Source organism: Zonotrichia albicollis, chromosome 23, assembly GCF_047830755.1.
Source record: "Zonotrichia albicollis isolate bZonAlb1 chromosome 23, bZonAlb1.hap1, whole genome shotgun sequence".
NCBI lineage: Eukaryota > Metazoa > Chordata > Aves > Passeriformes > Passerellidae > Zonotrichia > Zonotrichia albicollis.
Window position 1 is genome coordinate 3,097,753 of NC_133841.1, and position 21,522 is coordinate 3,119,274.

Sequence of the window (21,522 nt, forward strand, 5' to 3'; positions counted from 1 at the left end):
TGAAAAGGCAGCATTTAGGGATGCCTCCCCTAGCAGAGACCCCAGCCAGCTCAATGTCCCCTGTGTCACAGCCAGCAGTGCTGCCAGGCCATGGCAAACCAGCCAAGGCCCCACCAGCTCCGCCACAGGGGCTCAGGAGGGATTTGGGCTCATCCTGAGTGGAGGCAGCAGAAGGGAGGTGGCAAACATTGAACCTGATCTGGGCTCCACTGCCCACCCATCCCTGGGTCCCCTGAGAGATGGAGAGCTCAGGAGTGCACCAGAGCCCCCCCATCAGTTCAGCCTTTATTCTGGGCACCGTTTAAATTGTAAAAATTGCAGCCAAGTCCAATTCATTACAGCTGAGGAACGGCTGACAGAAATGAAAAGGGAGAAAAGCTCCTCAGATTGATGCTTTCTCACCATTCCAGTGAAATAACCAATTTGGAACAAATTAGGGGCTCCCGTCTCCACCAGCCTTTTGAATTGCCTCCAAGCCAACGCACATTTTTCATAGTGCAGCGTTTCTTCCATTAGCAGTGAAAATTAATGATTTCTATTATTGAAGCACCTGAAGGCAGGTGCCTCCCTCACACAGCTGGGGCTGGGCTGGCACTGAGCCCCCAGAGAGCCAAGGAGACCCACGAGAAGACAGCCAGATTCAGAGAGGGCAAGTGACACTGCCAGGGGTATCTGGTAGGTCAGTGGCAGAGCCAGTGGCCATCCCTGCTGGGCTGTTCCCTCTCAGCAGTGCCATCCCAGACCACCGTGGTGACACCCAAAATGAGTGTGACAGTGCCACAGCTGTCCCCAGGAGCACACAGACCACTGTGGTGACACCCAAAATGTGTGTGACAGTGCCACAGCTCTCCCCAAGAGCACACAGACCACTGTGGTGACACCCAAAATGCGTGTGACAGTGCCACAGCTGTCCCCAAGAGCACACAGACCACCGTGGTGACACCCAAAATGCGTGTGACAGTGCCACAGCTCTCCTCAAGAGCACACAGACCACCGTGGTGACCCCCAAAATGCGTGTGACAGTGCCACAGCTCTCCTCAAGAGCACACAGACCACCGTGGTGACACCCAAAATGCGTGTGACAGTGCCACAGCTGTCCCCAAACCCCCCTAAACAGTGAAACCACTTGAGCCTCATCCAGTCCCAGCTTTGCTTGGGTAGGGTGAAAAAGGGAATTGCCCCAAGGGCACAACTCAGACTTCAGGAGGGCAAGTCCTGGGGCACCCAAAGGGCTTTCAAACCTCAATCCACCTCAATATTTTCCCTCCCAAGAGGACCAAAGCCCTTCTCCTCCCCTCTACTCCCAGCATTATTCCCTGAGCACAGCTCCCCAGCTGAAGCACACAACCCCCTGCAACCACAGCTGCCCCATGGCCAGGATGGTCCTGCTTAGAGTTTGGGAGATGACACACGTCTGTCCTTATTTTTTAATTAGATTTTTATTTCCCACCTCTAGTATTTCATTGTAATTTCCGCCACTCCTACCCAGGCCATGCTAATATAATCACTCAGGAGGAGAGTGGGAGCAGCCAGCCCACTCCTTCCAACATCCCGCTCAGGAAAGGCACAAAAAAAAAAAAGCAATCTGCTAAATCCCCAGCCCCTGCAGTCATTACAAGCTCAGGGACATCAGGTGGGTGCTGAAACAAACCATCAAAGCTTCAGTGCCGCCAGCACCTGCCAGGAGCATCAGCACTGAGAAACTTCAAAAAAAAAGTTCACATTTACCCAAAACACTCGTTAGCAGTTCATTGCTGCAGCAAGGTGAGGCATAATTAAAAATGGACTGAAGAGATTTGTGAATTACATCCTCGGCTTGATGCTGGAGACAGAGTGATATTTTTTAGCCCACATCATCCTGGAGGTCAAGATTAGATGACAGTTTGGTCTAAAAATACTCTGAAGGGGAGGCTGAGGCTGTCAGAGGAGGTCAGAGCCCCCTGTGCCCCCCTCCCAGTGTTGCAACCAAAGGACAGATGTGTCCCCCAGGACATTGCTTGGAGCAAGCCCCAGTAATAAAACAACCGCTGCATTTACAGGGAAATCCACCCAAAACAAGCACGGGGAAAGCTCGGTCGCACCATCTGCCAAAGGAGCCCCAAAGCCAAACCCAGCAGCTCAGTGGGGCCAGGCTCCCCACACTGTCCCCCCAGAGGTCCTGAGAGGGCTGGAATCACCATGAAAGCACCACATTCCTCCCCCTGGAGCAGCATGGGGAACATCAGCGAGCCCATTCAAAACTGAAGCTTTAGTGGGTATTTAATATTTCCTCCATATCTGAGGCCACCGAGTGAAAAGCAAGCTCTGAGGTTGGACTTTAGTTTGTCTTTCAAGCCTGCTTTGCCTGACAAGTACTCCAGATAAATATCCCGAGTAGTGTTACACGTTCCAGAGAGACAGGGAAAGACATTTCAGAGAAAAGATTGTGTTTCAAACTATTAGAAAAATTAAATTGATCCACGGGACTCAGCTGGGGCCAGCTTGATCCATGGGGGACTGGCACCCCAATATGGGCACCTGACTGCTGTGCCAGGCTAACAACATCCATGTTCCTGCTTTGGTTGCCCTTGGGCACCCAAAAGGAAATGTTATCAGAGGAATGAGAGTGCACAGCAGCCTGCAGATGTGCACAGCACACACACACACAGAAGTGGCACTGCTGCCCACAGGGAGGTGCCAGCCCCATCCCTGCCAGCAGCCAGGGGCCACTCTCCCTCCCCAGCAGAATTAACACTGATAATAACAAAACCACTAAAATTACCAGCCCTGAACCCACACAGAACCAAGAACAGCATCACATTCTGCTCACTGCTGCTCCTCCAAGCCTGGCCACGGAGCTCCACCTGCCCCTGGCCACCCTCACAAGGACACTGCTGGTCACTCTCCCCCAGGCTCATATCGCACAAAAAGCATCCAACAAACGTCTGTGTCGCAGGTGCAGCAGGAACGCGAGTTGGAGCTGACACCCAGACAAAGAGCAAGGGCAAAATCCAGCCCCGTCAGCACACAACCTTTTCCCTCCTCTTTTTGCAGCCCTGGGAAAAATCAATAAGATGCAGTGAGTCAAACTCAGCTTGAAGCCCGTAAGTAATTAGGATTAGCAGGCTGGGAGCCCAGGGAACAGGCTGCCTGTGTGCTGGGCGGGGAGGGACCATTTTGTGGGTGTAGGGTACAGCCTCGGCTGATGCAAATAACACGAGCAGCTCCTTAACGGGGTTTTCAGGCAGAACGGCAATAAGGAATGGGAACGACAGCGTTTGCTTAGAAATGGGAAAATCTGATGGGGATAATTTGGGGTGCCGAGCCGTGCTAGGAACAGGATGGGGACCCCACAGGTGAATCAGGAGTTGAGTTTGACGCCGAGCCCATTCCCAGCCCCTCACTCTGAGCCCGGACTCCTTGAGTACCGCTTATTCCCGGGTTTTTTACCCGGCAGTAAAAAACCCACCTCAATCTTTCACTGTTTAGAGTTAACTTAGTGGCCAAAATCGCAAAGTGGAGAAGAGACCCACACACACACACACAACCTGCGCAGAGCCACCAGCAAAATAAAAACCAATTCGCTGCTTTTCTGTCCTGAAAAACAGCTCGGACGCCGAAAAGCGCCCTTTCCTCCAGCTGAAGGAGCCCGGCAGAACACGGGAGCGCTCAAACCGGGGAGCAGCAGCCTCGGGACAGCGGCGAGGCCAGACCCCGGTCCCCATCCCCTCAAAATCACCGACCCCCGAGCTCCGCGGCTGCACCCCCGAGCAGCGACCGGGGGATGAAGGAGCGATGGAGAGGAGAGAGATGGAGGGCGTCAGGGAGAGATGAGGCTGCGGGAAAGTTGCGTTTCACCCACCTAGGAGCATTTTGGATGCGGCTGCGTCTCCTGGGCGCTGCTGGTGCCTCCGCTCGCCGGGCAGAGCTGCGGGCAGGGCCGGGCGGGCGCAGCCCCGCTCCCGCTCCCGCCGCCCCTCGCCCCGCGTCCGGCCCCGCCTCGGCCCCGCAGCGGCGCGGGGGGAGAGAACCGACCGGGGATCGGCGTGGGAATGGGCGGGGGGACCGCAGCTCCCCCTCCCCGCACAGCCGCCCCCGAGCCGGGGCTGCCCGGACCCCCAAACTTGGGGCGAGGGGAGGGAACCCTCAGTGCCACCCCCGGGGCGCTCGCAGAGCTCTCTAAGGTGGCTGATTTGGGGGGAAATGTCCTTGTAGGGTTGGGAGGGGACACTCAGCGGCAGCCACCCACCCCGACCCCCGGCGGCAGGGACCGGGTCCTTGCCGTGGGTCCCTGCTCGTTCAGCCCCAGCCCTGAGTGCTGGGAACACACAGGTCTGCCCCAAGCACGTCATCGGCTTAGGGGGTGACACGGGTGGGCACGGGCAGCCTGGCCCGGGTGGGGTGCTCATCTCAGCCCCCCATGATTGAGGTGCTCAGTATCCCATGATTGGAGTGCTCATCTCAATCTCTCTAAGACTGGGGTGCTCATTGCAGCCCCCCATGACTGAGGTGCTCATCTCAGCCCCTCCATGATTGAGATGCTCATCTCCGCTCCCTGTGATTGAGGTGCTCAGCCCCCCAAGATTTGGGTGCTCATCTCAGCCCCCCATGATTGGAATGCTCATCTCAACCCCTCCATGACTGGGGTGCTCCTCTCAGCCCCCCCGAGATTGGGGTGCTCATTTCAGCCCTCCATCATTGGGGTGCTCAGCCCCTCATGATTGAGGTGCTCATCTCAGCTCTCCAAATTGGGGTGCTCATCTCAGCCCCCCACAACTGAGGTGCTGCGTCCCCATGATTGAGATGCTCATTTCAGCCCCCTATGATTGAGGTGCTCATCTCAGCCCCCCACGATTGGGATTTTCCTGCCTGCTGCCCTCCCCATCAGTTCCTCAGCAAGGACTGTGGCTCCTCATGGCAGCAGCTTCTCTGTGCTGATTTTTGGCTCCTTCTCAGGAGGTGAGGCTCATGACTTGCTTACATTGCTGCCCTTTAAACAGGGAAATGAAAAACCTGCTCGAGAAAAGGGGAAACAATCACCTCCCCTGCCTCCCTGAACAGGAGACAAGAACAAGGAAGGAATGAAATATTTTTCTCCAGTCAAACAATACAAGGAGTTGGGCAGAAACCACTGGGCCATACAGAATGAAAATGAACCTTTCAAACCATTAGATGCCTGGGTGTGCCCATGTGCCACAGCCAGACCGGGCACTTTTGGGGTAAAACACAGAATTTTGGTGCACTGAGAAGCACTAAAGCCATCAGGGCCCCTCTGGGTGCTGCTGCAGGGCCATGGTTCTCTCTGCCAGACCTCAGCCTGGCTCGGCTGGCACCGGGCAGCCTGGCAGAGCCCCGGGCAGGCAGGGTGTTGTTGTCAGGGTCGTTAACAGCAGCAGTAAGTTTAGCCGGGGCACTCGCTAATCCGGGATTGACAGCTGGCCCCGCACGCCTGGCCCGGCCCCCTGCAGGCTATTTAAACCCCATATTAATTTGTTTAATGTCATCAGGGGTTTGGTGTTACTGCAGGGAGCTGGAAATGTAAAGACTGGGAGGAGCAGGGGGCTCCTCCATCCCAGAACGATGCTGTTCTCCTTTCCCAGGGATAACCACAAGCCATGAGCAAGTCTGGCATCTCCTGACCTCCAGCCCCTCTGGATTGATGTACAGCCCTGACCCCCACTCCATCCTCCATTTGCCCTGGGCAGCCCCTTCATTCTACCCAGAAATTCCCTCAATAAATCCTCTCCCATGTGTTTCACGCTGCATTTATCCCATCCTGGTGAGCATTGCCACGGAGCTGGAGTGACACGGAGGGCTGGAAGGGCGTGTGGGATGCTGCACTTTGTGGCCGAGCCTTTGAGGCCAGCTGGAGCTGGGGTTAATTGCAGGTGCTGATTACAGCCCTGGCCATTAACGCCTCCCAGCCCAGCACAGCACATCACTGGAATTTCCCAGCTCGGCCCTGTGGGTATGTCCGGTGCATAACTTGCTATATTTGTCCATATTTGTCCATAACTTGCTATATTCGCACCTCAGAGCTGGCGTAGGGCAGCAGCACAAAGCCTCCCACAGGGTCCAGACCCACATCCCCCATTCCAGGGAGCAAAGCCTGAGGCTGCAGATCCCCACAACCTCCTCTGTGGGGTGAAGCTGGTGAAGAATCTACCCTGGAGTGGCTGAGAAGGGGTCAAAAAGCTCCACCATCACATGGGAGGCCCTAAAAAATCCCAGATCCAAGGGTCAGATGCTACAGCCCCTTGTGGTCACCACTTTCGATGTCCACATGTGGGGCACTGATGGCTGAGCACCCCAGGAGTGTGGGGATGGAACCAGAGGGTTTCTTGTGAAATGGCCCCAGCCCTCAGCCTGCAGCTCATCCTCACACCCACCCTGGGAGAGGCAAATCCCAAACACGCACTAAGCCGGGCTTGCTTGGGCAGGTCTGCTCAAATCCTGCCTGTGGCTTAAAGCACGAGGGAAGGAGGGAGGGCAGGGAGAAGGGGAGGGTGCCCGGGCTCAGCTGTGCCACCAATGCCACCAATTCACAGGGTTCAGGCTCCAGGAACCACAACAGAGGGATTGCTCTGAGCCCTACTAAGGGCACAGTTAAATTCTTTGCTGGCTGTCCAGGACTGGCTTTTCCCAGCCTTAGACTCCAGAGAAAGCCTGGCAAAAAGAGACCAGAATTGGGCAGTGAAAACATCAATAAAGGAGAAGAGACACAGGGATAAAAGCCCGGCTAAAACTGCTCCCTGCCCACGTCTGCTGAGGACATCCAGGACTGGCTCTTCCCAGCCTTAGACTCCAAAGGAAGCCTGGCAAATACTGACCAAAATTGGGCAGTGAACACATCAATAAAGGAGAAGGGAGATAGGAACAAAAGTCCAGCTAAAACTGCTCCCTGCCCAAGTCTGCTGAGGACATCCAGGATTGGCTCTTCACAGCCTTAGACTCCAAAGGAAGCCTGGCAAAGAGAGACCAGAATTGGGCAATGAACACATCAATAAAGGAGGATGGAGACAGGAATAAAAGCCCAGCCAAAACTGCTCCCTCCCCAGGTCTGCTGAGCCTTGCAGAGCCTTTCTGGCTGACATTGTTCACCGAGGGTTTAGGGTATAATTTGGGGGTGAAAGACGGCAGATAGGATCAGGACTGATACACCTGGAGGATGTGTATCAGTTTTCTCCTGCTCTGTAACCTGAGCCCCATCAGAAGCAGGAGGCTCCGGCTGAAGCAGCCGCCGGCGTTCATCCCTGCCGGCCCAGGAAGGCAGGCACTGACCTTTCCTGCTCCTCGGTTTGCTCAGGATTAAAGTAACATTTTTTAAGGGCTGAATCCTCCTCCCCCGAGGGGCTTCCCACACAAAGAGAATGGGGTTTGTGCCTCACAGTCCCCCATGACTCCCCTGGTAAACAGAGACTTGCCAAACTGCCCACCCAGTTAATTTTTCAGTTAATTTTTCAGAGTTCACCGTGCCCACCCAGATAATTTTTATTAATCCCCATTTTTTCAAATGAATCCTTCCTACAGATTTCTGCCTCTATGCAGAGCAAACCTGAGAGACTTGCCAAACTGCTGAGTTCACCCAGATAATTTTTATTAATCCCCATTTTTTAAGTGAACCCTTCCTGCAGGTTTCTGCTTTTATACTGAGCAAACCTGAAAGCTTTTTGTCAGTGGAGGGGTCTGGTGACTCTGGGGGGACACAGACCCCCAGCTCTGACCCCCAAGGATGAGCCAAGGTGGGCAGGGCTTTGGTGGTGGAATGATGCCTCCCACCCTCATCATCCTTCCCAGGGAGATGGCTAATTACAAAGGCATCCAGGACACGTCTGTGAACAGGGTGGAGAAACTGGATGACCTAGAAATATTTAATTATCAAGAAAAGGGGTGGAAATTACACCTGGAAATAGTTTCAGAGAGAGAGAGTGTAAGATTTTCCATTTAACTCAGGGGGGCTCTCCTGGAAAGGACAGGCGGAGGGTTCCACCTTTGCCACCACACTTTGGTTCCCCCCAGCCCAATGCAGATTTCCTGGGGGGTCATAGGGCCCATGTGGAGTTTGGCATGGAACCAATTACCCAGAATCTTCTGGATGCTTCATTAGCCTGGGGTGATGCTGTCTCTGGTCTTGCCCATCAGGTTCCTGCTCAGCTTTGGCCCCTCAGGAGCTGCTGGTGCCCAAGGAAGTTAATCAGGGCAAACACTGTGGTGCCACAGCTCAGACCACACCAAGACACTCCGGCTGGCACAGCAACAGCCAGATAAATTAAACTGCTCCTTGCAAATCTGTGGCTGCAGAAAATACCAAAGGTGAGCTGGAGCAGTGTTGTGGGCAAGCTGTCCAAAAGCAGTGATAACTCAGGGGCATGAAAAAGGAAGGGAACTGAATCTGAGGTGAGCAGGCAGTGCCTGCAGGCGGAGGCAGCTCTGCCCCAACCACTCTGGCAACTCCAACAGCTCTGACAACTCCAACAGATCCAACAGATTCGACACACATGCTCCAAAAGCAGAGCTAGGGCAGCCCAGGGAGGCTGCAGGGAAAAGCCACAGTCCTTGTGCTGGAAGGACACACAGGTACCAGCACAAATTCCTCACAGCCAGCTCATCCAGAGCCCTGCACCATTCTGCTCCCAGCATCACCAGGAGCAGACAGCAGGGCCCTGGATCCCCCTGGAGCACAGAGCAGGGCCCTGGATACCCCAGGAGCACAGAGCAGGGCCCTGGATACCCCAGGAGCACGGAGCAGGGCCCTGGATCCCCCTGGAGCATGGAGCAGGGCCCTGGATCCCCCTGGAGCACGGAGCAGGGCCCTGGATCCCCCAGGAGCACAGAGCAGGGCCCTGGATCCCTCTGGAGCAGAGAGCAGAGCCCTGGATCCCCCAGGCGCACAGAGCAGGGCCCTGGATCCCCCTGAATCCCCCTGGATCCCCCTGAATCCCCCTGGATCCCCAATCCCAGACTGTGAACACGGCTCCAAAAGCCAGCATCCCGTTTTCTCCCTCTGCGCCGACACCACGGGGTTATGGAGAGGAGAGAGCTCACTCTGAGGCAGAAGCACGACGATGGGGAGATCATCTCTTCAGAGAGAATTTTATATTGCTTACGACTTACTGTCTGGCAACATAAAACAGTTTAAGCAGCCGGCCCTAAATCACAGTGACAGCTCTGCACTACCCACAGCCCCCTCCCTGCTCCCGCTTTGCCCTCCCCATTCTCCCGTTCCCAACTCGCTCCTCCCGTGCCCCCGGGCGGGCACACACACACACAGACACAGCGGGCACGGAGAGGAGCCCCAGGCTGGATGCCCAGGGGGATGAGCCGCGTTTCCATCGCTGAGGAGCCGCTCCATCCCTCCGCGGTGCCCCACGTTCGGTGCCGGTGCTCTTGGGGCCCCGGCGGGGCACGGGGCGGGCGCGGAGCCCTCGCACGCACAGCCCGGGCACGACCCGCTCCACACAGCGCCGCTAATCCCCTGTGACAGCCGGCAGCGAGCGGGATGCAGTGCGGGATGCAGCAGGATGCTCGTTCCTGTCGTGGTTTGAGAGGGAGTGAGGTTTTTTGGGATGCTGTGGTCAGATATCTTTTATGAAAAATCCTTTCCTTAGGGTTTTTCCTCCTGAGAAGCTGAGAGGCCTCAGGAACAAAATGTAAACAATGGTTATCTGCTGCTGTGGAATGCAACAGGTGCATCTGTGATTGGCCCATGTTGGTTGTTTCTAATTAATGGCCAATCAAAATGAGCTGGCTCAGACAGAGAGCCTGAGCCACAAGCCTTTGTTATCATTCTTTCTTTTTCTATTCTTAGCCAGCCTTCTGATGAAATCCTTTCTTCTATTCTTTTAGTATAGTTTTAATGTAATATATATCATAAAATAATAAATCAAGCCTTCTGAAACATGGAGTCAGATCCTCGTCTCTACCCTCGTCCTCAGATCCCTGTGAACACTGTCATGTGTTGCCCTGCCCCACATCTCCTTCATCCCCCTCTTCTTTGCATGCTGGTCTTTACACATCAAAAACCTGGCTTTATTTCATTCCAAAAGTCCAAATTATTCCCAGAGGCAGCAGAGTCCTTTTAAAAATAATCGTAATAAATAGATCATGAACAGGAACAAATCTGATCAAAGTGTTCCCTTAACTCCTGGTAGAGCTCGCAGCTCTCTCCTTTCTCTGCTCATGTGTCTGGAGAGAAGACAAAGCCATGACAGCTTTGCTGTGGTAACAGGGCCATGTTTGTGGATGGGTAAGTCAGGACTTCTTCCCCAGGCTTGCAAATAGAGACCAGAATTGGGCAATGAACACATAAATAATCAGAGGTCTCTGTCACAACTGGGGTAAACGAGAGAGCATCCACTTCTCACTCCATAATCTTCACAATGCTCTTCCTCCATTGTTTCTTTCTCTATGAAATCAGTAATTTCTCTCCTGGGATCTCCTCTGTCTCTCGTGTCAGAGCAGGACAGTGAACAACAGAGCCCCCTGGGGGTGCTGAGATCCCCCTGGGGATGTTTAAGATAGATGTGATCGGCTAATTAATCATCTAATCACAGAGCCAAGATACCAGGGTGAAAATTTACAGCAGTCCCCAAGTGCTCGGGGACAAAGCCAAGCCCTTCAAACTGTGAACATGGTGACCTGGATGACCTAGAAATATTTAATTATCAAGAAAAAGGGTGGAAATTACACCTGGAAATAGTTTCAGAGAAAGAGAGTGTGAGATTTTCCATCTTATTGAGGAGGGCCCTCCCGGAAGGGGGGGCAGAGGGTTCCACCTTGTCACCACATTTTGGATTTGATGCCTGGGGTGGCCACAAGAGCATCCCCAGCACCAGACACCCTCCTAAGGGACATCACCCCATCCTGGAGACCTCACCCCCCTGCTCAGAGCTGCTGCTGGAGCTCTGGAAAAGGCTCCTTCAGGCTCAGAGATCTCTCAGGACAGGGACCAGCAGGTACAAGTTGGGGCACACACACAGTTTAGCTGCTGCTTTGACCATATTTTTTTCCCCTGCTTAAAATAAATGCCAGGTTTCCTCTTCCAAATCTGCTAAGCTAATGCTACATGGAAAATTGTGAAATATTTGTGTTGCTCGTTGTTCTTAATCCACTTCTAATGAATGTCACGTGTGTGGCAGCCCTGAGCTGAGTGGCCGTGGAACACCGACTGAGGCAACTTGACAGCAAAGCCACTGCAAGAAAGTGACAGCAAAATCCACGATTAAAGAGGGATGGCTCACAACTGCAGGGCTTAAAAATAACACCAGGCAACTTCCTACTGATTTTTTTTTTTTTTTGAGAAAAATCTCCACTGCCAGCAGCACAGCACAGCCTCTGCCAGCACCACATCAGTGGCAGCCTGACACCCCCATGGCCCAGGCAGCCCCCACCAGCCCACAGAAAGATAATATTTGATTTATATTATCTAACCTTCATATATTTTGGCTTGTCTCTATATTTCTCTTCATTTCTTAAGCTGGAGCATCCACTTGAGCACTCAAGCCACGGGAGGTTCCCACCTTCGTGATGCCCCAGCAGCACAAAAAAGCCCTGCAGCTTCTCTGTAAGAGTTTAAATTTAAAAAAATCTTTTTAGAATAAATGTGTTAGGGTAAAATATCCCTGAATTTCTGACCAGAACTGGGGTGCAGAGCCTGAGGTCAGAGTCCTGGTGGGGAAGGCTCCACACCACAAAAACCTTCAAGGCAAAGCTGACCACTAATCAATTCATTTCCTATTTGAAGCTACTGACTCAATAAAATCGGAGATTAATTATGCCACAGTTATTAATCCACAGAAAGCTGAATAGCTGGGCTTTTCAGAGGGACAGCAAGCTAATGGGGTATTTTCTGAGGATTTAGAAAGGGAGCAGTTTGTTCTGGATTCATGTGCAGGGTCTGGGCTCATGTGCAGCCTCTCACATGGCACCCACAGGTCCCTTCCCCCACAGAAACTGGGGGATTTTTTTGGTAAAAAAAGGAGAGAATTTACTGAAACAAGGCTTTTCTGCCAGTAAATCCCTCCCCTTCTCAGCCCTCCCAGCTCTGTCCAAAAAGCCCCAAGGGACATCCCTGACCCCATCCCTGTCCCCCAGTGGGAAGGGAGAAACCTTGGAGTGAGCAGAGGGAAGGAAAATGTACAATTACCCAATTGAGCTTCTTCAAATCATTCCTGATCCCAGCCAGCATCTTTAAGACATGATAAAAACCATTCTATTTCTCCCACTGAGATTCCAGGTTATTCAAATCTGATGTGAAAAGCTATTTTTGCTCATCTTTGCTCACAGCTGAAGGGAGCAGCCGAGGCCAATGGAGCAGGAGGATTCCTTATGTTTGTCCTTCATAAATTCACAGAAGCTTCAAATCTGAGCCCTGGTGCTGCTTGGGCACAAGGTATTGATCAGCACCTGGCACTGATGCAGGGGTTTTGTCCCAGCCAAATGTTAAATCCCCTTTATGGAAGTTTAAGAGAGCCTGATGTGCTGCCAGTGGAGCTGGTGATGGACACTGAGGTGGCTCCCATGCCAGCCTGTCCCTGCTAAATTTGTCCCCAAAAAAGTCCCAAAAACAGGAGAGCAGCAAATTCCTACAGGAGGAAGCAAAAAAGAACAATTCCTCTGGCATTGCTGGAGCAGGTCCTGGCAGCACCAAGGCTGGGTAGCTCCATCAAGGGCAGATGTGAGAATGTCCCAGCCCCAACCCAGCAGTGCCACCGATTAGTCCCAATTAGACCCTAATCCCACATGTTTGCAAACAATTTAAATCAATACCTCGGGATTATTGCACACAAAGCCCGGCTGAACGTGGCTGAAAGGGGCTGGCACTGTTTGCTGGGTAATGAACAGCTGAAAGGCTGGCACAGCAGAGGGCACAGGGGGAAGGAGGAGGGAAAGCAGCTGAGAACGAGGTGCCAGAGCACTCAGAGCAGGGCATGGCCCAGGAGCAGGGAGAAGCAGCATTAATTAAAGTCTTAAAACTATCTACCCTAATGACTGCACGAACCAAAATTCCATCCTTAAACACAATACCACTCCTAACCCTATTCTCCCTTGCAGGGCTCCCTCCCCTGACAGGACTCCTGCCCAAATGACTTATTATCCAGGAATAGCTGGGGCTATGTCTTGTTTAGTTAGTTCCTGGATAATAAGTCATTTATCTCCCTCCTCTCCCTGCTAAGCCTATTCTTCTACCTTCACACAGCCCCAGAGCCATGGCCAGAGCCACCAGCTGCCCTCCCTCTGCTGCTCTGGGTGTTTCTCAGCAGGGCTCTGCCAGCCCAGCCAAAAGCACAACCATGGGCTCCTTGGTCAGCCCCAGTGCCTCGGGCACTGCACCCAGCTCTGCAGGAGCCATTCCAGAGCACTGGGTTCCCTTCAGCTACCAAAATCAGGGAGCTGGGACCCTCTGTGCAAGCCAGGACAATCCCACCAGCAGCCCCCAGCCCCCTCTGAGTCCCCTGGGGTCCCCGTGTCCCCTGCCAGGGGCCCTGCTCAGTGATGCTGAAGCTGTCACAGCGATTTCCCTGCTCATCTCAAACCTCTGTGCTCCCAAACACGCATGGACAGACATTTCAGTGCATAATTGGGGAATCCAGGACCTTTCCCTTTGCAAGGAGCTGCTGTTCCAGGGCTGAGGGGAGGGGGGACAGCAGCAGGCAGCCCCAGTGTGGGGCAGGGTGACAGCACTGGGTCAGGGCACAGAATTCCATGGATTTTGGAGAGGAGGAAGAGCCTGTGACACAAACCAGCCCCAGGGCACAGCTGCCTCCGGGTCCTTTGGCTTTTGGGTTGGGGGAGCAGCTCAGCAGCCTCCAAACCCAGGGAAATGTTTGAGTTGGGGTTTGTGTGGAGCCTCCTGGGCAGAGGAGATGCCTGAACAGAGTGTCCTTCCCACAGACCCTGGCCAAAGGGCTATAAGCTGCTGTCAGCTCACATTTGCCAGGGAATCCAGAGGCTGGTGCTCCAAAGGAGAGTGCTCCCACTGCCTCTGAGGGAGATGGGGGCTGGCAGAGCCCAGAGACAGCACTCTGGCAGCAGCACGAGCTGCTCTGTACATCCCATGACTTCTCTGAGACACTGGAAAGGACTTTTGGGCAGAGCAATGGATCAGGGTGTAAGCTTTGAAATGCTCCAGCTTGGTCTATGCTGTGATGGGAGCCCCAGAGATGATCCAGAATGAGAGCAATGGGTCAGGGTGTAAATTTTGAAATATTCCAGCTCAGCCTGTCCTGATGGGAGCCCCAGAGATGATCCAGGATGAGGGGAAGCAGCAGAGCCCCCCATCCATGCCCCTTTTGCAGCCCATTTTGGGGTGGCTCAGCTCCTCCTGCTCACTCAGCACCAGGCTGTGGTTTGGTTCCTGAGTACTCTGAGAGCAAACTGAGATCACTTGGGCTGCCTGGGAAATCACAGGCAGTAATTAAATCACTCGTGACCCAGTTGGATTAGAGCTGGCATCTGCGGCACGAAAACGTCTTTCATCTGTGACCACCCCGTGTCTAATCAGCACCTCACCATGATTCCACACAGGACAGCAAGGATCTGGGGTTTGTCTTGCAAAATGAAAAGTCTGATAAGCAATAATTTCTTTTTAAGTTGGGGGATTTCTGCCACAGAGCTAATGAATTGTAATGACACTGATTAGCATGTTTGCCAGTGCTGCTCCTCTGCAGCTCTGCTGCATGAGACACAAGTGATCACAGCCTGGGCAGGAAGAACAGATCCCAGGAGCCAGAGGGGAGCAGGGACACTCAGTGGTGGCTGGAAGCTGCCTTTGATGTAGTTGTAGGTGTCAGCATGAGGCAGAGATTCCAACCCAGATGAACAGCCCATCTCTGTTGAACTTAATTACTTCATTTAATCCAAGACTCACCCAGTGCTGACGCATCACTGGAGACCCATTCCTGTCTGTGGGCTGTGCCAGGCTGAGCCCAGCTGCCCTGAAGAAGGGGTCACAGCTCCCAGCACTGCAGGCAGATGCATTTTCTCAGCACCCAAAGGTGCAGGTCTGACCAGGGAAGGGCTCCTAGAGGAGTGTGATGAGGCAGGGCAGAGCATCCCCAGCACCCCAATGGCCCTGCCAGCCCAGGTCCTGACAGGGATGGTGTCCCTTTGGCAATTTGGGGGGTCACATATGGCATCAAGTGGCACAGGAGTCACATCAGCCAGCTCCCAGCCACCTCGGGAGGCTGGGAAAGGCTAGCAGTGACAACGCTGGAAGTGACATTTTTAACCAAAGTGCAGGGAAAGGTCAGCTCCGGCGGGAACGGGAGGGACAGGGAGGCACAGGGAGCAGCTGCTGCCTGCAGTTTCTGCACACAAGCAGAACAGAGCCCTGCACACTCAGGAATGGCTGTGCCATGCCTGGCAGAGCAGAGATTGTGGGGCTAACAGTGTGGGGTCCCAGAGGTGCCACACTGGCAGAGATCAGGGCACAAAGAGCAGACTGGCATGGCCCAGGATTCTTTGGCTCAGTAGGAAATGTATCCCTGGACAGCCTCCCGTCAGGCCACAAGCAGATTGAGGGGAGAAGCTGGAAGCTGCAGGCTGGAATTTATGAGGCCCATCCCCATTAAAATAGCTGGCAATATTTCCATCTGTCAGCAATGCTGATGGAGAGAGCTGCTCCTTTGCATATCCCAAACAAAACCAGCACCAGCAAGGGCAGGATTTGGCACACACATGACTATTGCCATGCTGGGAATTCATGGCTCCAGCCTGCCCAGTCTCTAGTCAGAGCAGGAGCAGGGAACCATTTAATCTTTTAGGTCCCTTCCATCCCAAGGCATTCTGTGATTTCTGTGCAATTCCCTCAGTTTGCTGCTAATGACAAATCCTCACAGCCAAAGGCTCAGGCAGAGCAGGTCAGCCATGGTGACAGGGTGACATTTCTGGGCACGTTTCCCTGCTTTTGTGCATAAAATCTGCAGCAGCCAGCTGGGCCCAGCCAGGTGAGTGCTGGCAGATGGCACAGAGGGCAGGTGAGTCCTTGCCCTTGCACAAACAAGCACATTGTCCTGCCCAGCAGCACAGCACCTGCACGTGGCAGCATCCCTGCACTGCACAGCCAACAGGTGAGGGGCCTCAGCACCAACATCTGAGCAGCATTTTGGATCAAACTCAGCACAGACACAGGAGAAGTGCACAGGTCAGGTTGGCACCTGCACAGCAGCATCCAGAACCCCAGCAAGTGGCAGCCTTGGGCACGCATGTCCCTGCTGCATAAACCATCTACAGAGCTCAAGAAGACACCCACAAAGACAGAGCAGCACCAACCACGTGGACAGATCCACACGTGTCCATCCCTCTGCTGTGCAGTTTGGCCTCTTGGGCCCCTAAACCACCTGAGGACTGAAAGCCCTGCAGTTCCAGCAAGTGACAGACACCAAGTGTGGGAACCCAGGACATCCCTCTGGCTGTTCTGGATTGTCCAAACCCCTGCCAGGGGGCTCAGAGACCCTGACACGGAGCCCAAAACACCTGTGGGTTTGATTATGAGCAAATTACTAACCTTCTATGAAGATCAGCAAGCCACAACATTTAAGTAGAATATTAGTAAAGTTATCACAGGGTGGAAAAGTAGATTTTAGGGTTTTTGGTATGAGGGTTCAGGAGGCAAGATGGAGGGAACTGGGTGTATCCAGCCTTTCTCCTTCATCTTCTTGGCCTCCATTTTCTGCTGTGATGTTGGCACTTTTGGATTGGTTTAGAGTAGAAGCTCACTGTCTAACATAGGTGATGGGTATTGGGAAGTTATGGTAAATATTGTATACAGTTTTTAGTATAAAGACATAACACAGCCCTGGGGGCAGGCAGAGTGCCTGAACTCTCCTGCTGGACGGACCTCGGCAGGACAGGAGAATATTTTTTATAGATAAGGAACAATAAACAACCTTGAGACTGAGAAATGAAGAGCCCTGACTCATTCTTCAAGCACTGGGGCTGGGAAAAGAGACTTTTAACAATCTCAGGCTCGCAGCAACCCAGAAAGGCCCCGAGAGCCAAGGACCAAAACCAAACACCTCCAAACTTGCCACGAGCCCAACAGAGCAGCTGTGCCAGAGCAAGGGCAGCCTTTGGGCCACCTTGACCTGCTGGGTGGGCTCCTACCTTGGGCTGCTGGCATCTTCCCCTTGTTTAGCTGCTTGAGGCGCTTCTGGTGGGACTTGCCGTTGTAGTGGATCTGCGCCTGGGCAGCTGAGTTGAGCTGGATGTTGCAGACCTCGCACAGAGTGAACGACTGCTGCTTCTTCTCCCTCTTCATGCGCTGCTCGGGCTGGCTGGGGGGGCAGCTGGGCTCCTCCACCAGCTGCACTGCGCCCTCGGGGCTCTGGGATGGGCTCAGGGGGCGCTTCATGCCTGCGGGAGGAAGGACAGACCCACTGTGAGGACAGAGGGACAGAGCGGCTGCCGGCAGCTGGCACTGTGTGGGGCACTGGTTCATACTGGGAGCACGCTGGGGTCATCTCTGGATCATACTGGGAGGGGCTGGGAATGTCTGAGAATGGCTGGGAGCACACCCTGCACATCATCCCCCATCCTGGGGGGACTGGGAGCAACTGGGAGCACATGGCATCATGCTGGGACTGACTGAGTTGATCTAGCTGGAGGCAACTGGTTCATACTGGGAGCACACTGGGGCCATCTCTGGATCATACTGGGAGGGAATGGATTGACACTGGGGGTGTCTGAGAGTGACTGGGAACACACCCTGCACTTCATCCCCCATACTGGGGGAACTGGGAGCAACTGGGAGCACATGGCATCATACTGGGACTGACTGGGCTGATCCAGAGAAGCAACTGGAATCATGCTGGAGGCAACTGGGACCTTCCTGGGAGAGACTGGAAGTAACTGGAATTACACTGAGACCATCCTGGGGGTGCTGGCATGTGACAAAGATCATACTGGAGCTTACTGGGCTCATATTGGTGTTGAAAGGGAGCAACTGGGATCACACTTTGGGCTACTGGGAGCAGCTGAGAGAAACTGGGATCATGCTGCAAGCAAACTGGAGGAACTGGGAATGACTGAAGGTAACTGGGATATACTGGGCCTGACTGACATCATACTGGGAGGGACTGGATTGACACTGGGGGTGTCTGAGAGTGACTGGGGACACACCCTGCACAACATCCCCCGTTCTGGGGGGACTGGGAGCAACTGGCATCATACTGGTACTGACTGGGTTGATCTAGCTGGAGGCAACTGGTCCATACTGGCAGCAGTGTCCAGCCTTTCTCCTTCTTCTTCTTGGCCTCCATCTTCTGCTGTGATGGTGGCACTTTTGGATTGGTTTAGAGTAGAAGCTCACTGTCTGACACAGGTGATAGCTATTGGGAAGTTATGGTAAATATTGTACACATGGTTTTTAGTATAAAAAGATAAAAGATGGGCAGAGTGCCTCTGGCTGTCTTGCTGAGAGGACCTCAGCAGGTACAATAAACAGCCTTGAGAATGACAATAGAAGAGTTCTGACTCCTTCTTCCACCGCTAGACTGGGAAAAGAGATTTTCTAACACATCTGGGGGTCAGTCTGAGCAGCCGACCCCAAGAGAGCCCTGGACCCTCACAGTGACACCACAGAGAAGAGCAGCCCATGGATGGCTGGGGGTCAGCTGGGGACAGCCCTCAGCAGCCTTTGCCTTGCTGGGACCCCGGGCTGGGCATGGCTGGGACACCCAGCACAGCCCAGGAGGCGCGAAGGTCACCCGAGCCCTGGGATCCTGTTACCGACCCGGAGCTGGCAGCTGCGGCTCACAAACCCCCGAGGCACGGCAGGGGGCCAAGGCAGGGGCTGGGGAGGCTGGGGGTGTCCGGGCAGCACCCAAGGGTGCCCTGCACGATGGCCCTGGCATCCAGAGCAGGGCTGCACAGAGCCCAGGGCAGCAGTGACCGCACTGGAGGATCCAGCTCAGGCTGTGCAAACCCCGCTGGTGGTGCTGGCTCCACACTCAGCACCCCACAGGCTACCAGAGTTCAGTTCTTGGGCTCTCAATCATTATTATCTACAACCCTAAACTCACCCTCCTCAACTTCTGTCTATACACTGTAATAACTGCAAGTGTTTTCCTCACCCTAAATACAATCAAAGTCCTAAAGCTATCGACCCTAATAACTGCATGGACCAAAATGCCATCACTAAATGCAATACTACTCCTGACCCTACTCTCTCTCTCAGGACTCCCTCTCCTAACAGGATTCCTGCCCAAATTACTCATCATTCAAGAATTAAATAAGCTGGACATAGCCCCAGCAGCCACACTTGTCTCCCTCCTTTCCCTGCTAAGCCTGTTCTTTTACCTTTACACTCCCCCTGTACACCACTAACAACATAAAACAATAAGCAGCATCAACAATGACATAAAACATAAACCAGCACCCTAATTGCCACCTTAACCACCATGTCCGTCATCCTCCTTCCTATCCTTACCATCATTTAAGAAATTTAGGATTACCTAAACCGAAGGCCTTCAAAGCTTTAAACAAGAGTTAAACCCTTTGAACTCGGTTCGGTTCTCTGCAGCCCCGGCCGCAGCCCCGCGGTGGCGCCGCCGCTCCGCGCCCGGTCCCGGAGCCGCCACCGGGGACAGCGGGGACAGCGGGGACAACGGGGATAACGGGGATAACGGGGACAGGGAACAACGGGGATAACGGGGATAACGGGGACAGCGGGGACAGAAGGCACGGGCACTGCAGGGCCCACCGGTTGAGCTCCCCTCTCCTCAGCGGGTCCCAGCCCCATCCTGCGCCTTCCTGCAGTGTCGGGGAAGATGAAACAGGAAAGCCTTATAAATATGCTTGTCTGGCAAAAGATTTTGAGAATATAGAAACTATAAGTGAGATTGAAATGAAAGCAAGCTTTGAGATACCTCAGTTACTGAACAACTGGAAAACAATGGCGTGGCCAGCTGAAGGTGAAACAACACCCTGTGCTTGCAGACAGGCCCAAGGGTCAGAGCAGACCCTACTGGCTTGGCAGAAAGGATCCAAAGAAGAGTTTTTAGGGTTTAAAATGTAACACAGTATGGTAATATAATGATTCTTATAGGCTGTATGCAAATGCTATAGGATTTGTATATTGGACTAGATTGGTTAGTGAGAATTAGAATATTCAACACAGAAGATGATTTATTGTATTGGAACGGGAACTTCGCTCTCTTACCTCATTTGCTCTCTGACCTTTTTACTCCCTTACTCTCTTACCCTCTCATCCTCTCATAACACAGGATGGTAATGTAATGATTCTTATAAGCTGTGTGTAAATGCTATAGGATTTGTATATTGTACTAGATTGTTAGTAAGAATCAGAATATTCAACACAGATGATTTATTGTATTGTAACAAGAACCCTGCTCTCTTGCCCTTTTACTCTCTTACTCTCTCATCCTCTCTCCCCCTCTCTTCTCTCAGCCTGCTCTGGGCTGTGGCTGGCAGCTCCCAGCAGGGCCCTGCCCTTGGCCCTTTGCAATAAACCCCAAATTCCACAACCTGGCTGCAGAGATCTCTCCTCTCCGTCCATCCCGACCGTCCTACCCCCGTCACTCCTTCACTGCAGCCTGGAGGTGGCCGCGGGTGTCCCCATCCATAGCTCAGCCCAAAGGAGCAGGAGATGTTCCTTCCCCCTGGCTGCCAACAGAGCCTTTCCCAGGATAACCATTAGCAGAACAACCGGAAAGCAGATCTGGGAGGCGATCAGCAGCAGGAATGTGAGCCGGGGCCTCGGGGACAGGCAGCCCAGGCAGGTCGCCGGGTGCCCTTGGCATCCTCCCCCTCCCCGGGTATTTTTAATGCAATTACATCCCAGGGCGCAGAGCTAAAATTGGAACATTATGTGGACAAAGTATCCCCAAAGTCTCGCTCGTCTTTAGAACGGGCGCTGCTGTTGCTCTGATTAGGCAGCAGCTCCTGTCCCAGCCCTGGGGCAGCGTTTGAAGGTCTGTCCTAATTGCACACACACTTGTTGTCTCATTCACTTAATTTCTTCTGGGCCTGTTCTGCTTCTCGGGTGTCAGAGCCACAGACGGGTGGCTGGGACAGGTCACAGGGACAGATCATGGCACGTGTGCAGGCTGGCAGTGCCCTGATTGATGCCTGATTTGGGGCAGATTTCACCTTTTCAGCAAAGCACTGAGGAATTATTGGCCAGGGGATGGGGGAGGGTGTTGCCTTTCACAGAAGGGAAACTGAGGCAGGGTGAAGGTTGAGTGACACCCCCAGGGTGGCCCTGAGCTCACAGGGTCAGCACACCCCAGCTCTGAGCTCACAGGGTCACCACATCCCAGCTCCACCCCAGGACTGATGAGGTTTTGTCTCCTCCATGCAGGAGGATCACAAGCAGTGGCAGATTTTGGGGTTTCAGCTTCCCAAGGGTTCTCCTGGAAATTCACCCACCCCAGCCAGATGTGCCCAGGCTGAGCAGCACCAATGGCACCTCCAGGGCCTGGGACACCCTGCACTCCTTGCTGCCCTTCCCTCAGAGCCAGGGCTCACAGGGATGTCCCTTTGGATGCTCGTTTTGGAAGGAGATCTATGCTGGGTCATCCT

At 53.5% G+C, this 21,522-nt stretch overlaps 1 protein-coding gene across 1 annotated transcript in view; it reads right to left on the reverse strand.

Moving 5' to 3' along the window:
• The window catches only part of ZNF385C (zinc finger protein 385C), a 70,131-nt gene that overhangs the window by 29,516 nt on the left and 19,093 nt on the right, over positions 1–21,522 (reverse strand). Inside the window, 1 exon segment of the mRNA XM_074557366.1 lies at positions 17,086–17,334. Within this exon segment, the coding sequence (XP_074413467.1) occupies positions 17,086–17,334 (249 nt within the window).